This window comes from Suricata suricatta, chromosome 3, assembly GCF_006229205.1.
Source record: "Suricata suricatta isolate VVHF042 chromosome 3, meerkat_22Aug2017_6uvM2_HiC, whole genome shotgun sequence".
Classification (NCBI taxonomy): Eukaryota; Metazoa; Chordata; class Mammalia; order Carnivora; family Herpestidae; genus Suricata; species Suricata suricatta.
The window spans coordinates 138,074,843-138,095,229 of record NC_043702.1 but is presented as its reverse complement, the minus strand read 5'-3'; the positions used below and the strand labels follow the sequence as shown (position 1 = coordinate 138,095,229).

The window sequence follows — 20,387 nt, the reverse complement described above, 5'->3', positions numbered from 1 at the left end:
TTTTAAATGTTTTTTTAAAATTTATTTTTGAGGGACAGAGAGCGACAGTGTGAGCAGGGGAGGGTCAGAGAGAGAGGGAGATACAGAATCTGAAGCAGGCTTCAGGTTCTGAGCTAGCTGTCAGCACAGAGCCTGATGCGGGGCTCGAACCCACAAACCGTGAGATCATGACCTCAGCCAGAGCCGGATGCTTAACCGACTGAGCCACCCAGATGCCCCAGAAATATGTCTATTTCTATCCTCTACACATTTTTTTAGTTGGATCATTTATTTTTTTGGTGTTGAATTGTATGAGGTCCTTATCTATTTGGGATATTAACCCCAGTGACACCCTATTTTAATTATGAGGATGCAAATAATTCACCAATCTGAGGAATTTTAAACTTCTAAACTCACACCAAAAGGTGTTCTTTATATATTCTAAAAAATAATAAGTCTCCCTCATACTTAACTCTTTTCCTCCCCCTTGCTCTCTGTTTCCTCGACAAAACTGTGTGGTTAGAGGCTACTTTATTCTTCCTTATATGCCTGTCGTCAGCGTTTAGGGCCAGGCCTGACACATACTTGCTTAAAAAATAAGTTGAACAAAAAGAAAGAATGAGTTAGGATTTAAGAGACGAAGTAGTTACAGGCAATAATATCACTGAAAGTCAATCTCAAAACAAAAAAAGTTTGATTATACTTAGTATGAGGATATAAATGTACAACACGAAGAGTATAAATTTGCACAGTTTGTAGAAGTCAGTTTAGGGCTGCCTGGGTGGCTCAGTCGGTTAAGCTTCCAGCTTTGGCTCAGGTCATGATCTCACGTTCATAGGTTCGAGCCCTGCGTCGGGCTCTGTGCTGACAGCTAGATCAGAGCCTGGAGCCTGCTTCAGATTCTGTGTCTCTCTCTCTCTCTCTCTGACCTTCCCCTACTCATGCTGTCTCTCTCTGTCTCTCAAAAATAAATAAGAAACATAAAAAAATTTTTTTAAAGAAGTCAGTTTAAAATATACCTTTTTCTAACAAGTCTATTTTAGTAAATTTTACTATACATCTGTTCTCATCTCTGCATAAGAGATATATATTAATGAAAACAAGATATTTATCAATGCTTGTTAAATGTTTTAGTCTCAGGAGTCTCCTTAGCACCCTTAAAAATTATTGAACATGTCAAAATACTGTTTTTATACTTGGACCTGTTAATATTTACTAGAAATGTAAAAATACTGTCATGTAAAATAAAAGAGTATATTATATTTTAGTATTTTTTATTTAAATTAAAAAAAATTTTTAAAGTAACCTCTGTACTCAATGTGGGGCTCAAACTCATGATCCTGAGAAGAATTGCTGTTCTACCAACTGAGCCAGCCAGGCGTCCCCTACATATTAGTATCTTTATGAAAAATAGCTTTTCTAAAGGTAAAAAAATTACAAGACTGGCATTAACTTACATTGTGAATTAGTGCTTGGATCAAGAAAAGATAGCTAGATTTTCATATTTGCTTCTGGATCTAATTGGTGGTGATAGATTGCTTTGATTGAAGTGTATGGAGAAAATTTAGGGTTATGCTGATGATGTAGTTGAGAAAGGGAGGAATATTAGGAATATCTTAATAGCTTTTCAGATAATTGAAGATAATTGTCTTTGGTACACTGAAACTTAAGAGGTAATTCTTAAAAGTTTAGTTGCTACCCAAAACCATAGAATAGTGAGGAATAAACATAACCAAAGAGGTGAAAAGTTTATACACTGAAAACTGTAGAAAGCTTAGTAAAGATACTGAAGAAGACACAAAAAATGGAAAAATATTCCATGCTCCTGGACAGGAAGAACAAATATTGTTAAAATGTCAATACTACCCAAAGCAATCTACATATTCAATGCAATCCCTATCAAAATAACACCAGCATTCTTGACAAAGCTAGAACAAACAATCCTAAAATTTGTTTCGAACTAGAAAAGACCACGAAGAGCCAAGGCAATCTTGAAAAAGAAAACCAAAACAGGAGGCATCACAATCCCAGACTTCTAGCTATATTACAAAGCTGTAATCATTAAGACAGTATGGTACTGGCACAAGAACAGACACTCAGATCAATGGAACAGAACCCAGAAGAATAGAGAACCCAGAAATGGACCCACAAACATATAGCCAATTAATCTTTGACAAAGCAGGAAAGAATATCCAGTGAAATAAAGACAGTCTCTTTGGTAAGTGGTGCTGGGAAAACTGGACAGCAACATTCAGAAAAATGAACTTGGGCCACTTTCTTACACCATACACAAAAATAAACTCAGAATTTATCAAAGACCTAAATATAAACAGGAAGCCATCAAAATCCTTGAGGATTTTGACCTTGGCTGCAGCAACTTCTTACTCAACACGTCTCTGGTGGCAAGGGAAACAAAAGCAAAAATGAACTATTGGGACCTTATCAAAATAAAAAGCTTCTGTACAGCAAAGGAAATAATCAGCAAAACTAAAGGCAACCGTCAGAATGGGAGAAGATATTTGCAAATGACACATCAGATAGAGGGTTAGTATCCAAAATCTATAAAGAACTTATCAAACTCAACACCCCCCCCCCCAAAAATAATCCAGTGAAGAAATGGACAAAAACATGAATAGACACTTCTCCAAAGAAAACATCCAGATGGCCACCCGACACATGAAAAAATGCTCAACATCACTCATCATCAGGGAAATACAAATCAAAACCATAATAAGATACCACCTCACATCTGTCAGAATGGCTAACAACTCAGGCAACAATAGATGTTGGCAAGGATACGGAGAAAGAGGATCTCTGTTGCACTGCTGGTGGGAATGCAAACTGGTGCAGCCACTCTGGGAAACAGTATGGAGGTTCCTCAGAACATTAGAAATAGAACTACCCTACGACCCAGCAATTGCACTGCTAGATATTTATCCAAGGGATACAGGTATACTGTTTCGAAGGGACACATGCACCCCAATGTTTCTAGCAGCACTATCAGCAATAGCCAAAGTTTGGAAAGACCCCCAAATGTCCATTGATGGATGAATGGATAAAGAAGATGTGGTATGTGTGTGTGTGTGTGTGCGCACACACACACACACACACACACACACACACACACACAGTGGAGTATTACTTGGCAGTCAAAAGGAATGAAATCTTGCCATTTGCGACTATTTTGATGAAACTAGAGGGTATCCTGCTAAGCAAACTTAGTCAGAGAAAGACAAATATGACTTCACTCTTATGAGGACTTTAAGATACAAAACAGATGAACATAAGGGAAGAAAAGCAAAAATAATATAAAGACAGGGAGGGAGACGAAACATAAGAGTCTCTTCAGTATGGAGAGCAAACAAAGGGTTACTGGAGGGGTTGTGGGAGGGGGGATGGGCTAAATGAGTAAGGGGCATGAAGGAATCTACTCCTAAAATTATTGTTGTACCATATGCTAACTAACTTGGATGTAAATTAAAATATAAATAAGGGGGGCGCCTGGGTGGCTCAGTCGGTTAAGCCTCCGACTTCAGCTCAGGTCAGATCTCACGTTCGTGGGTTCGAGCCCCGCGTTGGGCTCTGTGCTGACAGCTAGCTCAGAGCCTGGAGCCTGCTTCTGGTTCTGTGTCTCCTTCTCTCTCTGCCCCTCCCCGTCTCATGCTCTGTCTCTCTCTGTATCAAAAATAAATAAAACATTTAAAAAATTAAAAAAAAATATAAATAAGAAATTTGGGGAAAAATGATTAAATGTTAAAGAAGAAGTTTAGTTGCATTATGGAATCTGAAATCCTATCAACAAATCTTTGGTACTTTGTTATATTAAAATTCATTATTTGGGACTTTGTTGTATTAAAATTCCTTAGTCGCTCTTAAATTTGAATGGATCTTTTACCTGTGCATGAGCTTGTAATATCATGCAGTGGTCATGTGAAAAATACTGATTCCCTGAGTTATGCAGATCTGCACGTTGACCCATTTCATTGTATAATATCCAAAAATGGTTAATAGTACCACAGACCTTTTTTTATTTTTTTATTTTTTTAATTAATTTATTTTTTTTAGTACCACAGATCTTTTTTAAAAATTTTTTTGATATTTTATTTATTTTTGAGAGAGACAGACAGAATGTGAGTGGGTGATGGGCAGAGAGAGAGACACAGAATCCGAAGCAGGCTCCAGGCTCTGAATTGTTAGCGCAGAGCCTGATGCGGGGCTCAAATTCATGAACTGTGAGATCATGACCTGAGCTGAAGTCAGAAGCTTAGCTAACTGAACCACCCAGGTGCCCTGCTAGTACCACAGATCGTTAAAGGAAATATTTTAAGTATTGGGAAGCTGTCAAGCTCACAGTGACTCGATGGGTTGAATTCCATCACGGACAACAATGCTACTGGTAGTTTTCCTTGGGATGTTGAGTTCACTTTGTTTATGTGAGGTTTGTTTTGTTTTGTTTTGAGGAAGTTTCTGCCAGATATCCAAATCTCAGTGGTTGTAGTTTTTTTTTTTCCAAAGACTTTTGAAAAGAAATGATCTCCGGGGTTGAAATTTAATAAAGTTAATAATTTTTATTGCTTCATCAACATCATTCTTAAGTGAAACTGACATTAAAAATTTTTTTGGCAGTAGGAATATGGTGATTACTAGTAAGTATAGTTTGTTGCCATTGTCTTGATTCATACTTAGAGGTTTGCAGTTTTACTGTCACTGTTTTTAGGTCATCAGTGCAGATGTCGATGCAGTGAAAAATGCTACTACTATGTTAGTAATATTATGAAAATGGTTCTGACCTTGTTGATCCCTTGCAAGGCCTTTAGGGACCCCCAGCAGTCTGCAGATCATTTTGAGAATGCACACACACACACACAGCTGTGTGCACACATATGTACACACATGTGGGTGTTCTTTGCAGCATTTTAGTAGAAGAAAACTGAACATAAACTGAATTTTTCTCATTATGTGATTGTACAGATATGCCATAATTTTTAGCCAGTTAATGGAATTCTTTAGCTATTTGGAATATACTAATGTGGAAAGATGTCTAAGCTGTATTTTAAGGCGCAGCAAACAAATGTTGTACAGCAATATGTTTAGGAGGATCCCATCCGTGTTTGAATAGACATATGTGTAATTGTGTGAAGACATAGCCTGCACACATTTGTGTAATGTATGGATCCCCTCAGGATGTGGGAGGAGGGATATTTTATTTTATACCTTCCGTATTGTGGAATTTAACTGTGTGCATTTATCTTTAATTTTGGGAGATACACAGCCCAGCTTCTTAAACAATAAGCTTGTCACTGAGTGAAAGGGAATGGGTTCTAAATAGATTGAAATTTGTGGCCATTAACTGCTGTTGCTAATGGATTATCTTCAACTTTTCTCCACATCCTTACATATTATAGAATGAGAGTTCCTTATTAATCTTAATAAGAAAGCAATTTATCTCTCTCAGTAAAAGCTACAGTCCATTTGTAATACTTGGTAACTGCAGTGAACCCCGCAGAAAGCAGCTGTGGTTGGGGGGTGGGTGGGTGGATTGTTGGTTAATCATCTGTCTTTTCAACTACTCTCACATTCTTAGTATGTAGCCCTCAGCAGCAAGAGAGAATCCTATTGTAGTTTACACAACCATCAAAAATGTAGTGACTGTTCTAGAGATACAGTGAAAAAGAGAACATGCGTTTTGGAATCAGATGGCTTTCGGCCCAGATCCATTACTTACTAGCAGTGTGGTCATATACAAATTAACGTCTGAGCCTATTTTCTTATTGGTAACATAGGGATAATACCTTCGTGTTCTGTAGATTATGTCTCCCGTGTGTCTGGCTCAGGGCTCGGCACATACCTGCTATTGTCAGCTCTCGTCTGTTGCTTAGTTTACCTCTAATGTACTACGCTCTCCTGTGTCTGACTTTAGTGCTGTCCTGCTACACTGCGAACTTTCTTGTGAGCCTTTTAGACCATCAGACGTCTCCTTTCCCGGGAAGTTTTCCCTGTTTCCTTTAGGCTTAGTTGTTCTCCCCTTCCAGTTTTACATCTCACCAGTATAGCACTTGATTTATTTTTTCCAGTTGTTTTTAATTTGTAAAAGATTTAGATTTACAGAAAACCCCACAAAAATTAGTGTAGTAAATACTTTTATACCTTTGGCCCAAGTTCATTGATTATTAACAATTTTTTATTCCACATTTTTTATTCCTCTCTGTGTATCTCTCATTTTCCTTCTGAACCTTATGAGGATAACTTGCAGATACTGTAACATTTTACCATTTTATATATCCCTTATAACCACAATCCCATATCACACTCAAGAAATTTAACACTGACATAATAATATTATCACATATGCAGTCCATAGTCATATTTCCTCAGTTGTCCTAAAAATGTCCTTTTTGGGTTTGTTTTTGACCTAGGATCATGTCTCTAAGTTAATCTAGAGTATTCCTATACATTTGTCTTTCATGACAATGACATTTATAAAGTGTAAGACATTTGTTTTGTAGGTTTCAAAGTCTCCACCTGTCTGATTGCTTTCTCAGGATTAGATTATTGTTTTGTTTGTTTTGTTAGATCTGTTATCACACTTAGATTTCCTATGAGAAAGTGGAAAGCAGTTCCTGACAGCTAAGAAAGAATTGGCCTGGCACTACCTACTCGTTTGACCTTGGTGTTTGCTGGAGTTGGTCTGGCATTCACATCTGGACTGTGGTGTTCTCCTGTTGAACATAAGCAGTTTCACAGAACAGAAACATTACACAAGGCCACTCTGTGTCCTTGGATCAAGACAAAAACAAGACCACTCTGGAATCATGTCTGAACACAGACAAAAACATCAACATCAGTAAAGTCACAAAAATGATCAAGCATATCTTTATCCTGGCTACCGTGAGCCACTATCACTTCTTTATAAATTATAGCCTTAGTTTCTCTTCATTCTTCTTGCCTCACAGTAAGACATTAAAATTAGAATCATAGAATTAGATAGAATTCATAGATCCATAGAATTATCTCTACTTTCCAACAGGATCAACACTGGGCAAAGCCCCCAATTCTTTAAGCCTTTCCCAAAAGTACCTAACACAGGCCCAAATCCTTTAACTCCATTCTAACATCCTCTTCATGAAATGCCCCAGGTTTCCCAATAGTATACATTTTCCCTTGTTGCAAGGAGTAATTAATTCAACTCATTCATTTACAGGTATGTTCTTGGTGCTGTTGACTAGAGAGAATTCACGCTCAAGAACCTTGGCCTCTCCGGGCGCCTGGGTGGCTCATTTGGTTGAGTGTCAGACTCTTAATTTTGGCTCAGGTCATAATTCCAGGGTCATAGAATAGAGCCCTGTGTTCGGCTCTGCACTGAGCATGGAGCCTGCTTAAGATTCTCTCTCCCTCTCTCTCTCTCTCTCTCTCTCTCTCTTTCTCTCTTTCTCTCTCTCTCTCCCTCCCTCTCTCCCTCCCTCCCTCCTTCTCGTCCCCACTCACCTTCCTCTCCTCTCTCCCCCACAAGCGTATATGCTCTCTTTTTCTTTCAAAAAGTAATTAAGGGGCTCCTGGGTGGCTCAGTCGGTTAAGTGTCTGGCTCCAGCTCAGGTCATATCTCACGGTTTGTGGGTTCGAGTCCCGCGTCGGGCTCTGTGCTGACAGCTAGCTCAGAGCCTGGAGCCTGCTTTGGATTCTGTGTCTCCCTCTCTCTCTGACCCTCCCCTGCTCATACTGTCTCTGTCTCTCAAAAAAAACCCAAAAAACAAAACAAACAAACCCCAACCCCCCCCAAAAACAAAATAATTAAAAATATATTAAAAAAAAAAAAAGGATCTTGACCTCTCTTTGTTTTTACCCTGAATGAATTTTTGATTCAGTTAAGAATCAGCATTAAGCTTTTCTAGCTAGTTTCTTACTGGCCAAGGACAGGTTTTAGTCCCATATAACTATCAGTTTTTGATTGTTGACATTTGCATTTTTAAAGAGTTGCAAGCTCTGATATCTGGATGTTTTTCTACATAGAATAAAAAAAAGAGTATTTCAAAGGTAGCTTATAAATCAAAGAGACAGACCTTATTTCCAGTGATTTACCAGCTTAAATTTAAAGAATGTTTGAATTTAATTTTTCCTCCCACAGCTTTTAATAAAGAAACATTGTCGGGTAATTGGGCGTGGGGGACTGGCTTGTATATAATGTATACACATTCACACACAAATGATATACTATATAATATATAATATTGCACAGTAAACCTTCTTATCAAAAGTATGTTTTGCATTTTCTATTGCAAATTACTTATAATTTTTCCACTCTGTTCATAGGAAAATAAACATTGACCCTGTGAATGGAAATATAAAGAGGTGATAAAGAAGTATCTGTTTATGATTTCTCATTGTTGCTGCTTTCAAGTGTGGTTTACATACTATTAAAGGACTCACAACTAGAGAATAGCCACTAGGGTGTTGGCTACCATTAGGATGCCTGTTGAATCTTGCTACTATTTGTTTTTTAATTTTAAAATTAGATGGCTTTGTAAAGTACAGTAAGGCCAGTAGTTATTTGATTAAAACTAATCTGCCTCTCTTTTGTTTATGCTACAAATAGTATTTTTTGTTACTATTATTCTGAAATACCTTGGGAACAAGAAGTGAGCATATTCTTTCATCCTTATTTGTTCTGATGGTAGGATTTAGTGTAATTGAACCTTTTAATACATAAGCTTTTATTTTTGGTTGTGGTCCATTTTGAAAAATATTTTAATTCATCTCTGCTTATCCAAGTTTAGTGGAATTGAAATGCATAGATCAATAAAAGTACAACAAAGATGCGCTTTAATCTCTTTAGAAGTTGATACACTCATTGCTTGTATTTTAGTATAGCTTAGTAGGGAGGTGGGATGTATCATTGATTACACTTAGGATTGAAGCTCCCAAATTCATATGTATTTGTTTTAGCTACTAAATAATTTTAGGGTGTTATTAAAAAGTAGCCAATTTTCTATTAAAATTTCCCAACAAGTACTTAATGCACTTAAAGACAATATCAGGTGGTCTTGTGGGTTGAAACACAGTATGATTTTTTTGGGTGCATTTTCTTGATTTTTCTGATTATAGATGTTCAAAAAATATTAATATTCATAGGCACTGGAATTAACTTTTTTGTTTAAAGGTGAAACATATTGGACTTCTATTCTAAGTACCAGTGTGTTCTTAGTTTCTTATTTAGACAAGGGAAGGAATAATGGATATTTAACTATTGTTTTAACCTGTTTGGCCAGTAGATTTTTCCCAAGACTAAATAACCTAGATTGTTTTCAGACCAGAAAATATGCTTTATGGGTAGGGGCTCTTGGAAGTTTGTTTCCAGATAATATTATTGATAGATAAGCTAGCACATCATTTAAAATTCTCATTGGGAGAACTGAATATAATTGAATTGTTGCATATGACATGGGGACTAATAGAAACATAGATTTAGCGTAATGTATATTAGGTTTTGTTTCTTATGACAAAACTTAAAACCAGATAGAAGTCGATTTTTTTTTCATGGTGTGAGATCTGAAAGTATCTTTAGGCAGGGCAGCTCTACATTGGTCAGGAATCCAAGCTCCTGCCTTGTTGCTTTGTCATTTTACCCACGTCATAGTCCTTCCTAGAAACGGACAAGAAAACAGAAGAAGAGACTATCTCTTAAAGAGATTTTAAGGAAGGCACAACATAACTTTTGTTTATGTTGTTGGCTAGAACTTCGTCCGTGTCCACAGGTAACTGCAAGACAAGCTGGGAATGTAGCGGTTTTTTGGGGTATGGGGCTGCCATGTCCGCTGTTAGAAATTGGGATTATTTTACTAAGGAAGCAGGTAAGAACAGATACTGGGCTGGCAACTGGCAGATACTGGGCTGGCAGTATATAGTATCTACACCAGTGGCAACCCTGTTGTACAGTATAAATAAAGCAGTGTACTGAATATTAGAGATCTTCTAATTGACTGCCACTTGCTTGGTGACCTTTACTGGGCCCTGGGCTCTTTGATGATGCTGATAAAAGTTATAGACTCATTCTCTAGGAAGATGTACCTGTGGACACATGTGTGGAGTTTTGTAGGATTGCAGTCTTCGAAACTCCTCCATTAAGCTGAGCAGTTTATTTATGGACCATTGTTAAAAATTTTTTTTAATGAAAAATGACTATTTTCTAGGATAGAATGTTCCACTGTTAAAAGACAGTTCTTTCTGAAAATTTTTCTAAATTTCCACCATTCACTGATATAGTAAAGTAGGAGTTAATTGGCATGCTCTGTGTGCTGGACACTGTGATGATACTTGAACATTCAGAAGCATCATGATTTATATATTAAGTGCTAGCTATGTGCCTGCCATGGAACTGGAAGTCTTAAGTACATTGTTCATGTTCTCCATTTTACAAATGAGGAAATTATCTAAGATTTTATAGCTAGTGAGTGATAGAGCTAGAATTTACACCCAGGTCTAACTCTAAGACCGTTTCTGTTAGTTTTCATGAAGTGCACTTCTCCATAAGCATGTGACACATGGGGGTATTTAGTGGTTCAGCTTCAGATTCTTGTCTTGGTTTATATAACAAGGAGTCTCTTTGTGCCTCAGTTTTCGGTTAATGGTTTGCAGAGCCACTTAAAATGTGATGATGCTTCTCTTTTGATTTTGTATTTTTTAAGCCTGTATTGCAATCACTATGATACATGGGCTGTGATAAATGCCAACCAGTAATCCGATCTAAGAGTAGTACAAAATGATCATATTTTAAAATGTCTTATCAGCATTCAAATTGCATATAGTGTTAGAAAAATTCTATGAAAACCACCTTTCTATCACCTTGTAAATCAGACTCACTGGTGCTGTGAGTACTGTCTTTCTTCCCGTTAGTCGGCTGTCATGTACCCTGACAGCGGCGCACGTGGAGTTTGGCTTAAAAGCTTTTTGCTTCAAGCTGAGGTTTTTGACCCCACTGATATACAGATGTTCTCATAATTTCCTCTCTTCAGCTCCTTTATAAATCAAAAAGAGTGGGAAAAGAGAAAATTATATGAGTAATTACAGTATTAAATTACTGCGGAACACCATTTCAGTTCTTTATAGTTCTCTTTTCAACTTGAGTTTCAAATCACCAGCTTCTTAAATGTTAAGTTTCTTACATTGACAGGCCTTCGATTATGGCTGCACCACTGATTTATCAGTTGACACCTCTGACTCTTGTTTTGTGAGAAACATTATTTTCTTTCTTGGGGAGAGTACCGCTCCGATTATGCAGGCTTGACTTTAGAAGATTGTGTAGTAAGGCAGCGATAGGCTTGTCGCTTCTCTGAGCTCTGAACGTAAACTCTCACAAACGGGCGTTTGACCCTTCCTTAAGTCTTGATTCTTATTTCATTCTAGGACGATTTGATGAAACTGTTATTCAAGAGAGAAGACAGTGTGCTGAAGATTTGCTACAGTTCTCTGCCAATATCCCTGCTCTTTATAACAGTAAACAGCTTGAAGATTTTTTCAAGGTTTGATAGTCTTTCTGAAATATTTTGTACTTTGTTAAATATTTTTGTTTTCTAATTTGTAGTTAGGCAGGATTCAAGTGTTGTTTTTTTTTTTTTTAACAAAACATCACTTACTGTTAAATTTCATTACTCATTGAAATAAGTAGAAGTTAGTAGTTAAACAACAGTGTCTCTGGCATATCTTCTGATTTTAGTGTTTAAACGTATAAGATTTTTTATTCATAGGTTTTAATAAATTGGTGCAAAGTGCTTAGAGATTATCTCATTCACTCTATTGTAATTGAAATACATTTAAAAAAATGTAGGAATCATGAAATTCCAGTTGCTGCCTTCACTTTTTGAGGTGTCTCTCAGTGGTAGGCTCTCTGGAATAGAAAACAGTATAAAGTCATATTCAGTTTGTTATACTTCTATTACTTTGTGTTAGAGATAGAGCGAAAATGGTCACTATACAATTTTAGAGAAGCAGGTTAGTACAAGTAATGTTACCAGAATCATTGGATATTAGTATTTTCAGTTTCTTGACATGTAAGGTTTTTATTCTGAGTTCTTTATCATTTTAAATAAAATTTCTTTAAATGTTTGTTTATTTTTGAGAGAGAGACAGAATGTGAGCAGGGAGGGGCAGAGAGGGAGGGAGACACAGAATCTGAAGTAGGCTCCAGGCTCCGAGCTAATAGTGCAGAGCCCGATGCGAGGCTCAAACCCACGAACCAAGAGATCATGACCTGAGCCGAAGTCTCATGCTCAACTGACTGAGCCACTCAGGCATGAGTTCTTTATCATTTAAAAAATAGTTTTCTAATTTATTTTGCATTGAACTTGTGCAAGTCATCATTTGATATCAATGTCTTTAATGACTGCAATTTTCCTATTGCTTTTAAACTTCTAGAAAAAATCTAGGTGATTATGCCATACTTGTTTTTTTCCTTCTTTGTCTAAATGTAATTTATTTGTATAAATGCAGTTTGTTAGAAGATACAGCCAGTGAGGTATATAAGTATTGGGATTTTTAAATTTCCTGATGTCAGTGGATCTACCAAAGGAAAATATATTTTATTTTACTTTATTTTGTTTATTTTATTTTATTTTATTTATTCTATTTTAATTTACCGAAGAAATTTGATTTTTAAAAAAATATTACAAACTTACAACTTTACAGTAATAGAAATAGAAATAGTAATAGAAAAGCTTATAGTTACAATAAGATTTCTAGTGATTGACTTCGTTGCTTAATTTTTCATTACTGTGTGAACTAGGCCGAGATGATGAATGTGACTTTGCTTATGGTACACTGCAGATCTTTAGGATAAAAGGCCAAATCAAACTGGTACAGTGTTTGCCCTTTGTTTTTCTTGGTTACAACCCTATCTCTGTGGCAAGGAGTCTATGCTTACAGAAAAAGGCAGTATTATTAAGCAAGAAGGATATGGCTTTATAGAAATTGTGAAAAGCAATCATGCAAATTATTACATGCAGAGGGCTAAAAAAAAATCAGTCAAGGGAATATAGAAATCAGATCTTAGACTTTGAACAATTTAGATAAAAGTTACCTATTGATTCTGTTTCCTTTGCATCTGGCAATTCCTAATTATACCTGGTGCTGGATAACCCTTTTTGGCTTTGTACAGTGAGAGACAGAAGAAGCGAGAGAGGACATTGGGTACTTTAAGGGAAGGAAGTCAAGCCAAGCTTAGAAAATGTGGTAGAAATACCTTCGGTAGTCTGCTGGGCAGAAGAGGGATACTGATTTGGTATTATCGCAACAGTAGTATCAGTCTCTGAACAACAAAGAAAACTTACCATATTAGCTTAAACAAGAAAGGGGTTTGTCTCCTACAACAGGAAGTTGTGTGAGGAAGACCGGACGGAGTCAGTACAGAGCTCAACAATGTCCTCAAAGCCTTAGCGTTAGCTTCCTGGTTTGGGGTGTGAAAGGAAAGGGGCCAATGAATGAATGCATGCCAGTTTTTAAAAGCTTTCATAGAAATTCTGCCTAGAGATAGACCTTCTTAAATTCCAATAGTCCAGAACTGGGTCACAGGACTGTCCTTAGCTTCAGAGAAGCCTGGGTAGGTAACCCTTTTAGCTTTTTAGTTCTGATTGCAAATGAAGGTATGAATGGAGGTTTTTGGGTAGCCAGGTCACAGGGTGTGGTACAATGACATATGTAGGTTTTGGGTTTTGTTTGTGGGAAAACATTGATGGCAGATATCACATTGCAAATGATCACAAGCCAACTGATTTGATTTTTTTTTTAACATACACAGGAATAGAAAGAATGCTATAAAGTGCTATAATGAGCTTCTGTTACTCATTACTCATCTTAAAAAATTATCAGTATATTGCCATATTTTTTCATCTGTACCTTTCCATGCATATTCTTTGCTGGGTATTTATGTATATATATGTGTATGTGTATGTATGTAGGCATTTATGGTTTTATTGACATACTTTAAAATTGAACCATTGTAAGTGTACCATTCAGTGACTTTCAGTAGATTTATAGAGTTGTGCAACTATCACATTTCTGCCACCTCAGCCAGTTTCTCTGCCCCTTTACTGGCAGTCTCTGTTCCCAGCCCTGTCCCTGGGTAACTGCTTACCAGTTTTCTGACTAGATTTGCCTTTTCAGAACATTTTAGTTACATGGAATCACACAAAATGTGATCTTTTGTTCTGGTTTCTTTCACTTAATGTTTTCACGTAACATTTTGAGTTTTATCCACATTCTATCACGTATCAGTATTCTATTCCTTTATGTTGCCAAATAGTATTCTGTTATATAGATCACACCACATTTTGTTTATCCATTGACAAATTGATGGACATTTGGTTTGTTTTCACTTTTTTGGGTTTTTGTCTAGTATTGCTGCCAGCAAACCTTTGTGTACAAATCTATGTGTAGATATATGTTTTCATTTCTCTTGGGTAGATTCTGAGAAGTTGAATTGCTGAGTCTTATGGTAAATTTATGTTTTTAAGAAACTGCCAAACTATTCTCCAGAGTGACCATACTGTTAGGTTCCCCAGCAATGTACAAAGGCTCTGGTTGTTACTCAGTTTCACCAACACTTAGTATTTTATGATTTTTAAATTTATAGCTGTTCTAGTATGTGTAACAGTGGTATTTAACTGTGGTATTAATTATTTCCATTTCCTAATGGCTAATGATGAGGAACTTGTTTTCATGTGCTGCTTATTCATATACTTTGGTAAAATATCTGTTAAAATCTGTCCAGTTTTTGTTGGATTGTCTTATTATTGAGTTATATATTTTCTGAATATATTCTGGATACAAGTTCTTTATTACATATGTGCTTTATTACATATGGCTTGTCCATTTTCTTAATGGTATCATTTGAAGTACAAAATTTTTTAATTTTGATGGAATATAATTTATCATTTTTTTTCTCTTTATAAATCATGCTTTTTTTGGGGGGGGAATCATATACAAATACTCTTAGGTTAACCCAAAGTCAAGATTTTCTTCTGTGTTCTTTTCTAGAAGTTTTAGTCTTAGATTTAGGTCTCTGATCCATTTTCAGTTAATTTTTGTATAGTGTGTGAAGTGATAGTCTAAATTTGTCTTTTGGCACATGAATATCTAACAGTCTCAGCACTGTTTGTTGAAAAGGCCATCTTTTCCACATTGAATTAGCTTGGCACTGTAGCTAAAAATAGAATTGACTAAATGTAATGGTTTATTTCTTGACTTTTGATGTCTTCTATTGATCTGTGTGCCTGTACTTATAAAATTATTGTAGCTTTGTAACAAGTTTTGAAGTCAGACAGTGTAAGTTGTCTCACTTTATTCATACTTTTTCAGAATTGTTATGGTAATTTTGAATCCTTTGAAGTTCCATAAAATTTTAGCATTAGCTTGTCCATATGAACAAGAAATTCTGATGGAATTTTTGTTGAAACTGTATTAAATCTGTAGTTCAGTTTGGGGAAAATTATTATCTTAGCAACATGTCTTCCAACCCACAAACATGAAATGACTCCATTTATTCAGGTGTTCTTTTATTAGTCTCAGCAATGTTTTGCAATTTTCAGTGTATAAGTGTGACACTTCTTTCATTAAAATTATTCTAAGCATTTTATTCTTTTGATGCTGTTGTGAGCATAATTGTGTTCTTTCACTTTGCATTATGTTTTACAGATTTAATTCATCTTACAGCAGGTATCAATACCTCATTCCTTTTGGTGGTGTTCCTTTGTATGGCTAGTGGATATGCTGCATTTTGTTAGTCCATTCATCAGCTGACTGGGTTCTCTCCTTTTTGGTTATTATGAATGATGCTGTTACTGACCGTTGGCATATAAGTTTTTTGTGTGGACATACCTTTCATTTCTCTTAGGCATATACCTAGTATTGGAATTGTCTGGGAAGATTTCACATTTGACTTTGCTCATTGTAGGTCTAACAAGAGAATAGCTTTACTTAGATTCTCTTTCTACTTGAATCAGTTTTGGTAACTTGTCCCTTCCCAGGAATTTTCATCTGAATTATATAATTTGTTGGCATAAATTTTTCATAGTATTCCCCCATAATGCCTTTAATTTATATGAGTATGTTAGTGATATCCCCTCTTTCATTCATGATTTTGGTAATTTGTATCTGGTGTATTTCTTTCTTGGTCAGTCTATCTAAAAGTTTGATACTTTTTGCTGATTTTTTCAAAAGACCAGCTTGGTTTCATTACTGTCTATTTTATTTTATTGATTTCCACTCTAAACTTTATTTTCTTCCTTTTGCTTGCTTTGGAATTCTTTAATTCCTTAAAATGGAAGCTTAGGTTACTGATTTGAGGTGGTTCTTCTTATCTAACATGAGTATTTACAGCTATAAATTTTTCTTTTAGCAATACTTGAGCCTCATTCTATAGCCTTTTATACTTTGTTTTGATTTTTATTCAGTTCAATGCATTTTCTGATTTCTTCTGTGATTTTTCTGTGGACCCATAGGGTATTTAGAAAAACGTTCTTTAATTTCCAAATATTTGTTAATTTTCAAAGTTTCTTTTATTGTTGATTTCTAATTTTGTTTTCTTGTGGTTATAGCCAGAACATGTGTTGTATGATTTCAATTCTTTTAAATTTATTGAGGCCTGATTTATGTCTTAGCATATGAATTATCATGGAGAATGTTGCATGTGTGCTTGAAAGGAATGCATATTCTGTTGTGAGGTGGAATTTTATATAAATTTTAGTTTAAGTTAGTTGTTTGTGATCTTTAAGTCTTCTGTATCCTTGCTACTTTTCTGCCTACTTCTGTCAGTTATTGAGAGTAAGATATTGAAACCTCCATTTATTGTTGAATTTTTTAAAAAAATTTTAACATTTGTTTATTTTTGAGAGAGAGAGAGAGAGAGAGAGAGAGAGAGAGAGAGAGGGAGAGAGAGAGAGAGAGAAAGCACAAGTGAGAGAGGAGCAGAGAGAGAGGGAGACACAGAATCCAAAGCAGGCTCCAAGCTGTGAGTTGTCAGCACAGAGCCTGACATGAGACTTGATCCCACAAACCATGAGATCATGACCTGAGTTGAAGTCGGACACTAACTGACTGAGACACTTAGGCATCCCTGAATTTTCTACTTGTCCTTTTAGTTGTTAATGTTTATTTATTTGGGGGTTCTATTGGCATATACATGTATATAGTGGTTATATCTTCCTGATAAGTTGATTTTTTTTATCCTAATGAAACGTCCTGCTTTGTTTTACATAATATTTATTGTCTTAACATCTATTTTGTATGATTTTAATATATGGACCACTCTTAATAGAGACCACTCTAGGTCTCTGACAGTCATGTTTGGCATGGAACCTTTTCTTTTCATTCTTGTGCTTTCATTCTATTTGTGTTTTTGACTCTGAAGGGCATCTCTTACATGTACTATCTAGTTTGATCATATTTTTTTATCTAGTCTGAAAATTGCTCTTGCTGATTGTGTATTTGGTCTTTTTATATTTAAGGTAATTATTGATATGATTGAATTTTTGTCTGCCATTTTGCTATATGTTATAGATCTCATATACTGTCTGTTGTTTTGTTTCCCCTTTGTGGGTCATCAGTGTTAGATATATTTTATTGTATCATTTAAGTTCCTCTTTTATGTTTTTTAAGTTATATTCTTGTTTAAAAATATTTATTTTTGAGAGAGAGAGAGAAAGAGAGAGACAGAGAGACAGAGCATGAGCACATGAGCAGGGGAGGGGCAGAGAGAGAGGGAGACACATCCAAAACAGGCTCCAGGTTCTGAGCTGTCAGCACAGAGCCTGACATGGGGCTTGAACTCACGAGCCGTAAGATCAAGATCTGAGCCGAAGTTGGATGCTTAACAGACTGAGCCACCCAGGTACCCCTACATTATATTCTTAATGGTTGTTCTAGGGATTAATATAATGCATTTTAATTTATGACAATTTATTTGAGATTAAAGTTAACTTAATTCCAGTGAAATATAGAAAGTTTGCTCCATAAAGCTTTATTCATTCCTCCTTTCTTGTGTTATTACTATCATAGATAGATCTCAAATATATACCCAAAAATATAGTGTTATGATTTGATGTCTTTTAAGGAAGTTAGGAGTAGAAAAGAGGACATGTATTTATATATTCATTTGTATTTACCCTCATATTTACCTTTTCTTGGTGTTCTTTATTTGTTCAGGTGGATTTGAATTTCTGTATGTTGTCAGAGCTTGAAGGATTTTCGTATAGTTTCTCTTTTTGTGTGTAAGGTGGCTTTACTAGAAATAGATTCATCTTAGTCTTTGGAAATATTTTCATTTACCCTTCGTTTTTTAAAATATATATTTATTTTTGAGAGAGAGAGAGAGAGTGCAAGCAGGGAGGCCAGAGAGAGAGGGAGACAGGATCCAAAGCAAGCTCAACGCTGTCAGTACAGAGCCTGATGTGGGGCTTGAACTCACAAAACATGAGATCATGACCTGAGCTGAAGTCAAATGCTTAACTGACTGAGCCACCCGGGCATTCCTACCCTTCATTTTTAAAGAAGAGTTTTTCTGGACATATAGAATCATTGATAAACAGTGTTTCTTTTAGCATTTTGAACTTACCATTTTGATTTTCATTGTTCTTTATGAGAAGTCAGATATTAATTTTACTGTAGTTCTGTTATGTAAGTCTTCTTCTATTGCTGCTTTCGGAATTTAGCCTTTGTTTTTCAGCAGTGTGGCTCATGGTGTTGATCTCTTTCTGTTTATCCTATTTGGGGTTTAATTTATCTTCTCGTGTTTGTAGATTATTATTTTTCATCAGAGTTTGAAAGTTTTCTGCCTCGGGGCACCTGGGTGGCTCAGTCGGTTAAACGTCAGGCTTCGGCTCAGGTCACAATCTCACGGTTCGTGCGTCGGGCTCAGTGCTGACAGCTAGCTCAGAGCCTGGAGCCTGCTTCCGATTCTGTCTCCCTCTCTCTCTGACCCTCCCCTGCTCACGCTGTCTCTCTCTCTCTCTCTCTCTCTCAAAAATAAATAAAACATTAAAAAAAAAAGAAAATATTCTGCCTCATCTTTTCAGATTTTTCTGCAGCTTTTTTTCCTGTCTCATGTCTGGAGCATGTAAGTTGATATGCTTAATATTACCTTTACACCTCTCTGGTTCTCTTTACTGTTAATTAGATCTTTTTTTCCCCTTCCTACGGTCTTCATATTAGGTAGTTACTTTTGATCTTCAAGTTCATTTATTATTCACCCTCAAATCTATTGCATTTTGTTACTATATCTCTTAATTTATGATTTCTCTCTGGTTCTCTTTTTAAAATTGAGATTCACATAACATAAAATTTACCATTTTAAAGTATAAAGTTTAGTGATTTTTTTAGTATATTCACAGAGTTATGCCACCATTATCACTATTCCCTTCCAGAACATTTTCATTTCCCCATAAGGAAATCTTGGGCCGGTTAGTACTACTCCTCCTTCCCCACTTGCCCTAACTTTTAGCAACCACCAATCTGTCTTTTGTTTGGTAGATCTGCCTGTTCTGGCTTCTTTCGCAGGTCCGTGCATGTTGTAGCACATGTCAGGGCTTCATTGTTAATATCCCTGAATAATATCCCTTTAGTTGTGTATGACTGTGCCACATTTTGTTTATCTGTTAATCAGCTGATGGACATTTGAATTATCTCCACTTTTGGCTTATGTGAATAATGCTTCATTTGGTTCTTTTTTATAACTTATATTTGTTTATATTTGCTTTCATAAGTCATACACATCATACTTTTAAAAATTCTTTGACTTCCTTGGGGGCCTGGGTGGCTCAATTGGTTAAATGTCCGACTTCAGCTCAGGTCATGATCTCAGGTGTGCTGACAGCTCGGAGCCTGGAGCCTGCTTTGGATTCTGTCTCCTCCTCTTTCTGTCTCTCCCCTACTCGTGCCCTCTCTCTCTCAAAAATAAATAAACACAAAAAAATTAAAAAATTCTTAGACTTCCTTCAGTTTTTTAACTTATTTATAAATAGTAGTTTTGAAGTCTTGGCTTTCTAAGTCCAATTTCTTTGCCCGCCCTCAGAGCTACTGCCTGCTGATATCTTCCCCTACTCCTCCGTGTATAGAGTACACACTTTGTTATATCTTTGTATGTCTCATATTTTTTTTGTTGAAAACTGGATATTTTGGATAATATGGCAGATCTGAGTTCTGATTTTTACCCTAAGGGTTGTTAGCATTATTCTGTTAGTGTGTTTAGTAGCATGTCTGTACTGAATCTGTGGAGTCTGTTTAATGGACAGTGTGTGACTGCTGATATCTCTGCTTAGTTTTTAATTTTTATTGTATTTTTAAACCTGGCTGACTACAGGGGTTAGTCCTGTAACAGCATAGCTTAGTGGTCAGCCAGTGATTGGTCTTTGTATTTAAACACTGTGTTC

General features: G+C 36.0%; 1 protein-coding gene across 6 annotated transcripts in view; it reads left to right on the top strand.

The window, feature by feature from the left end:
• RPS6KC1 (ribosomal protein S6 kinase C1) overlaps positions 1–20,387 on the top strand; it is a 175,568-nt gene that overhangs the window by 19,928 nt on the left and 135,253 nt on the right. For 5 of the 6 annotated variants that reach the window (XM_029935284.1, XM_029935283.1, XM_029935289.1 and 2 more), the window contains exon 4: positions 11,377–11,492. In XM_029935284.1, coding sequence (XP_029791144.1) covers positions 11,377–11,492 — 116 coding nt within the window. Of the gene's footprint in view, positions 1–11,376; positions 11,493–20,387 lie in introns of those variants that run through there. The other variant, XM_029935286.1, reaches the window with a different exon arrangement.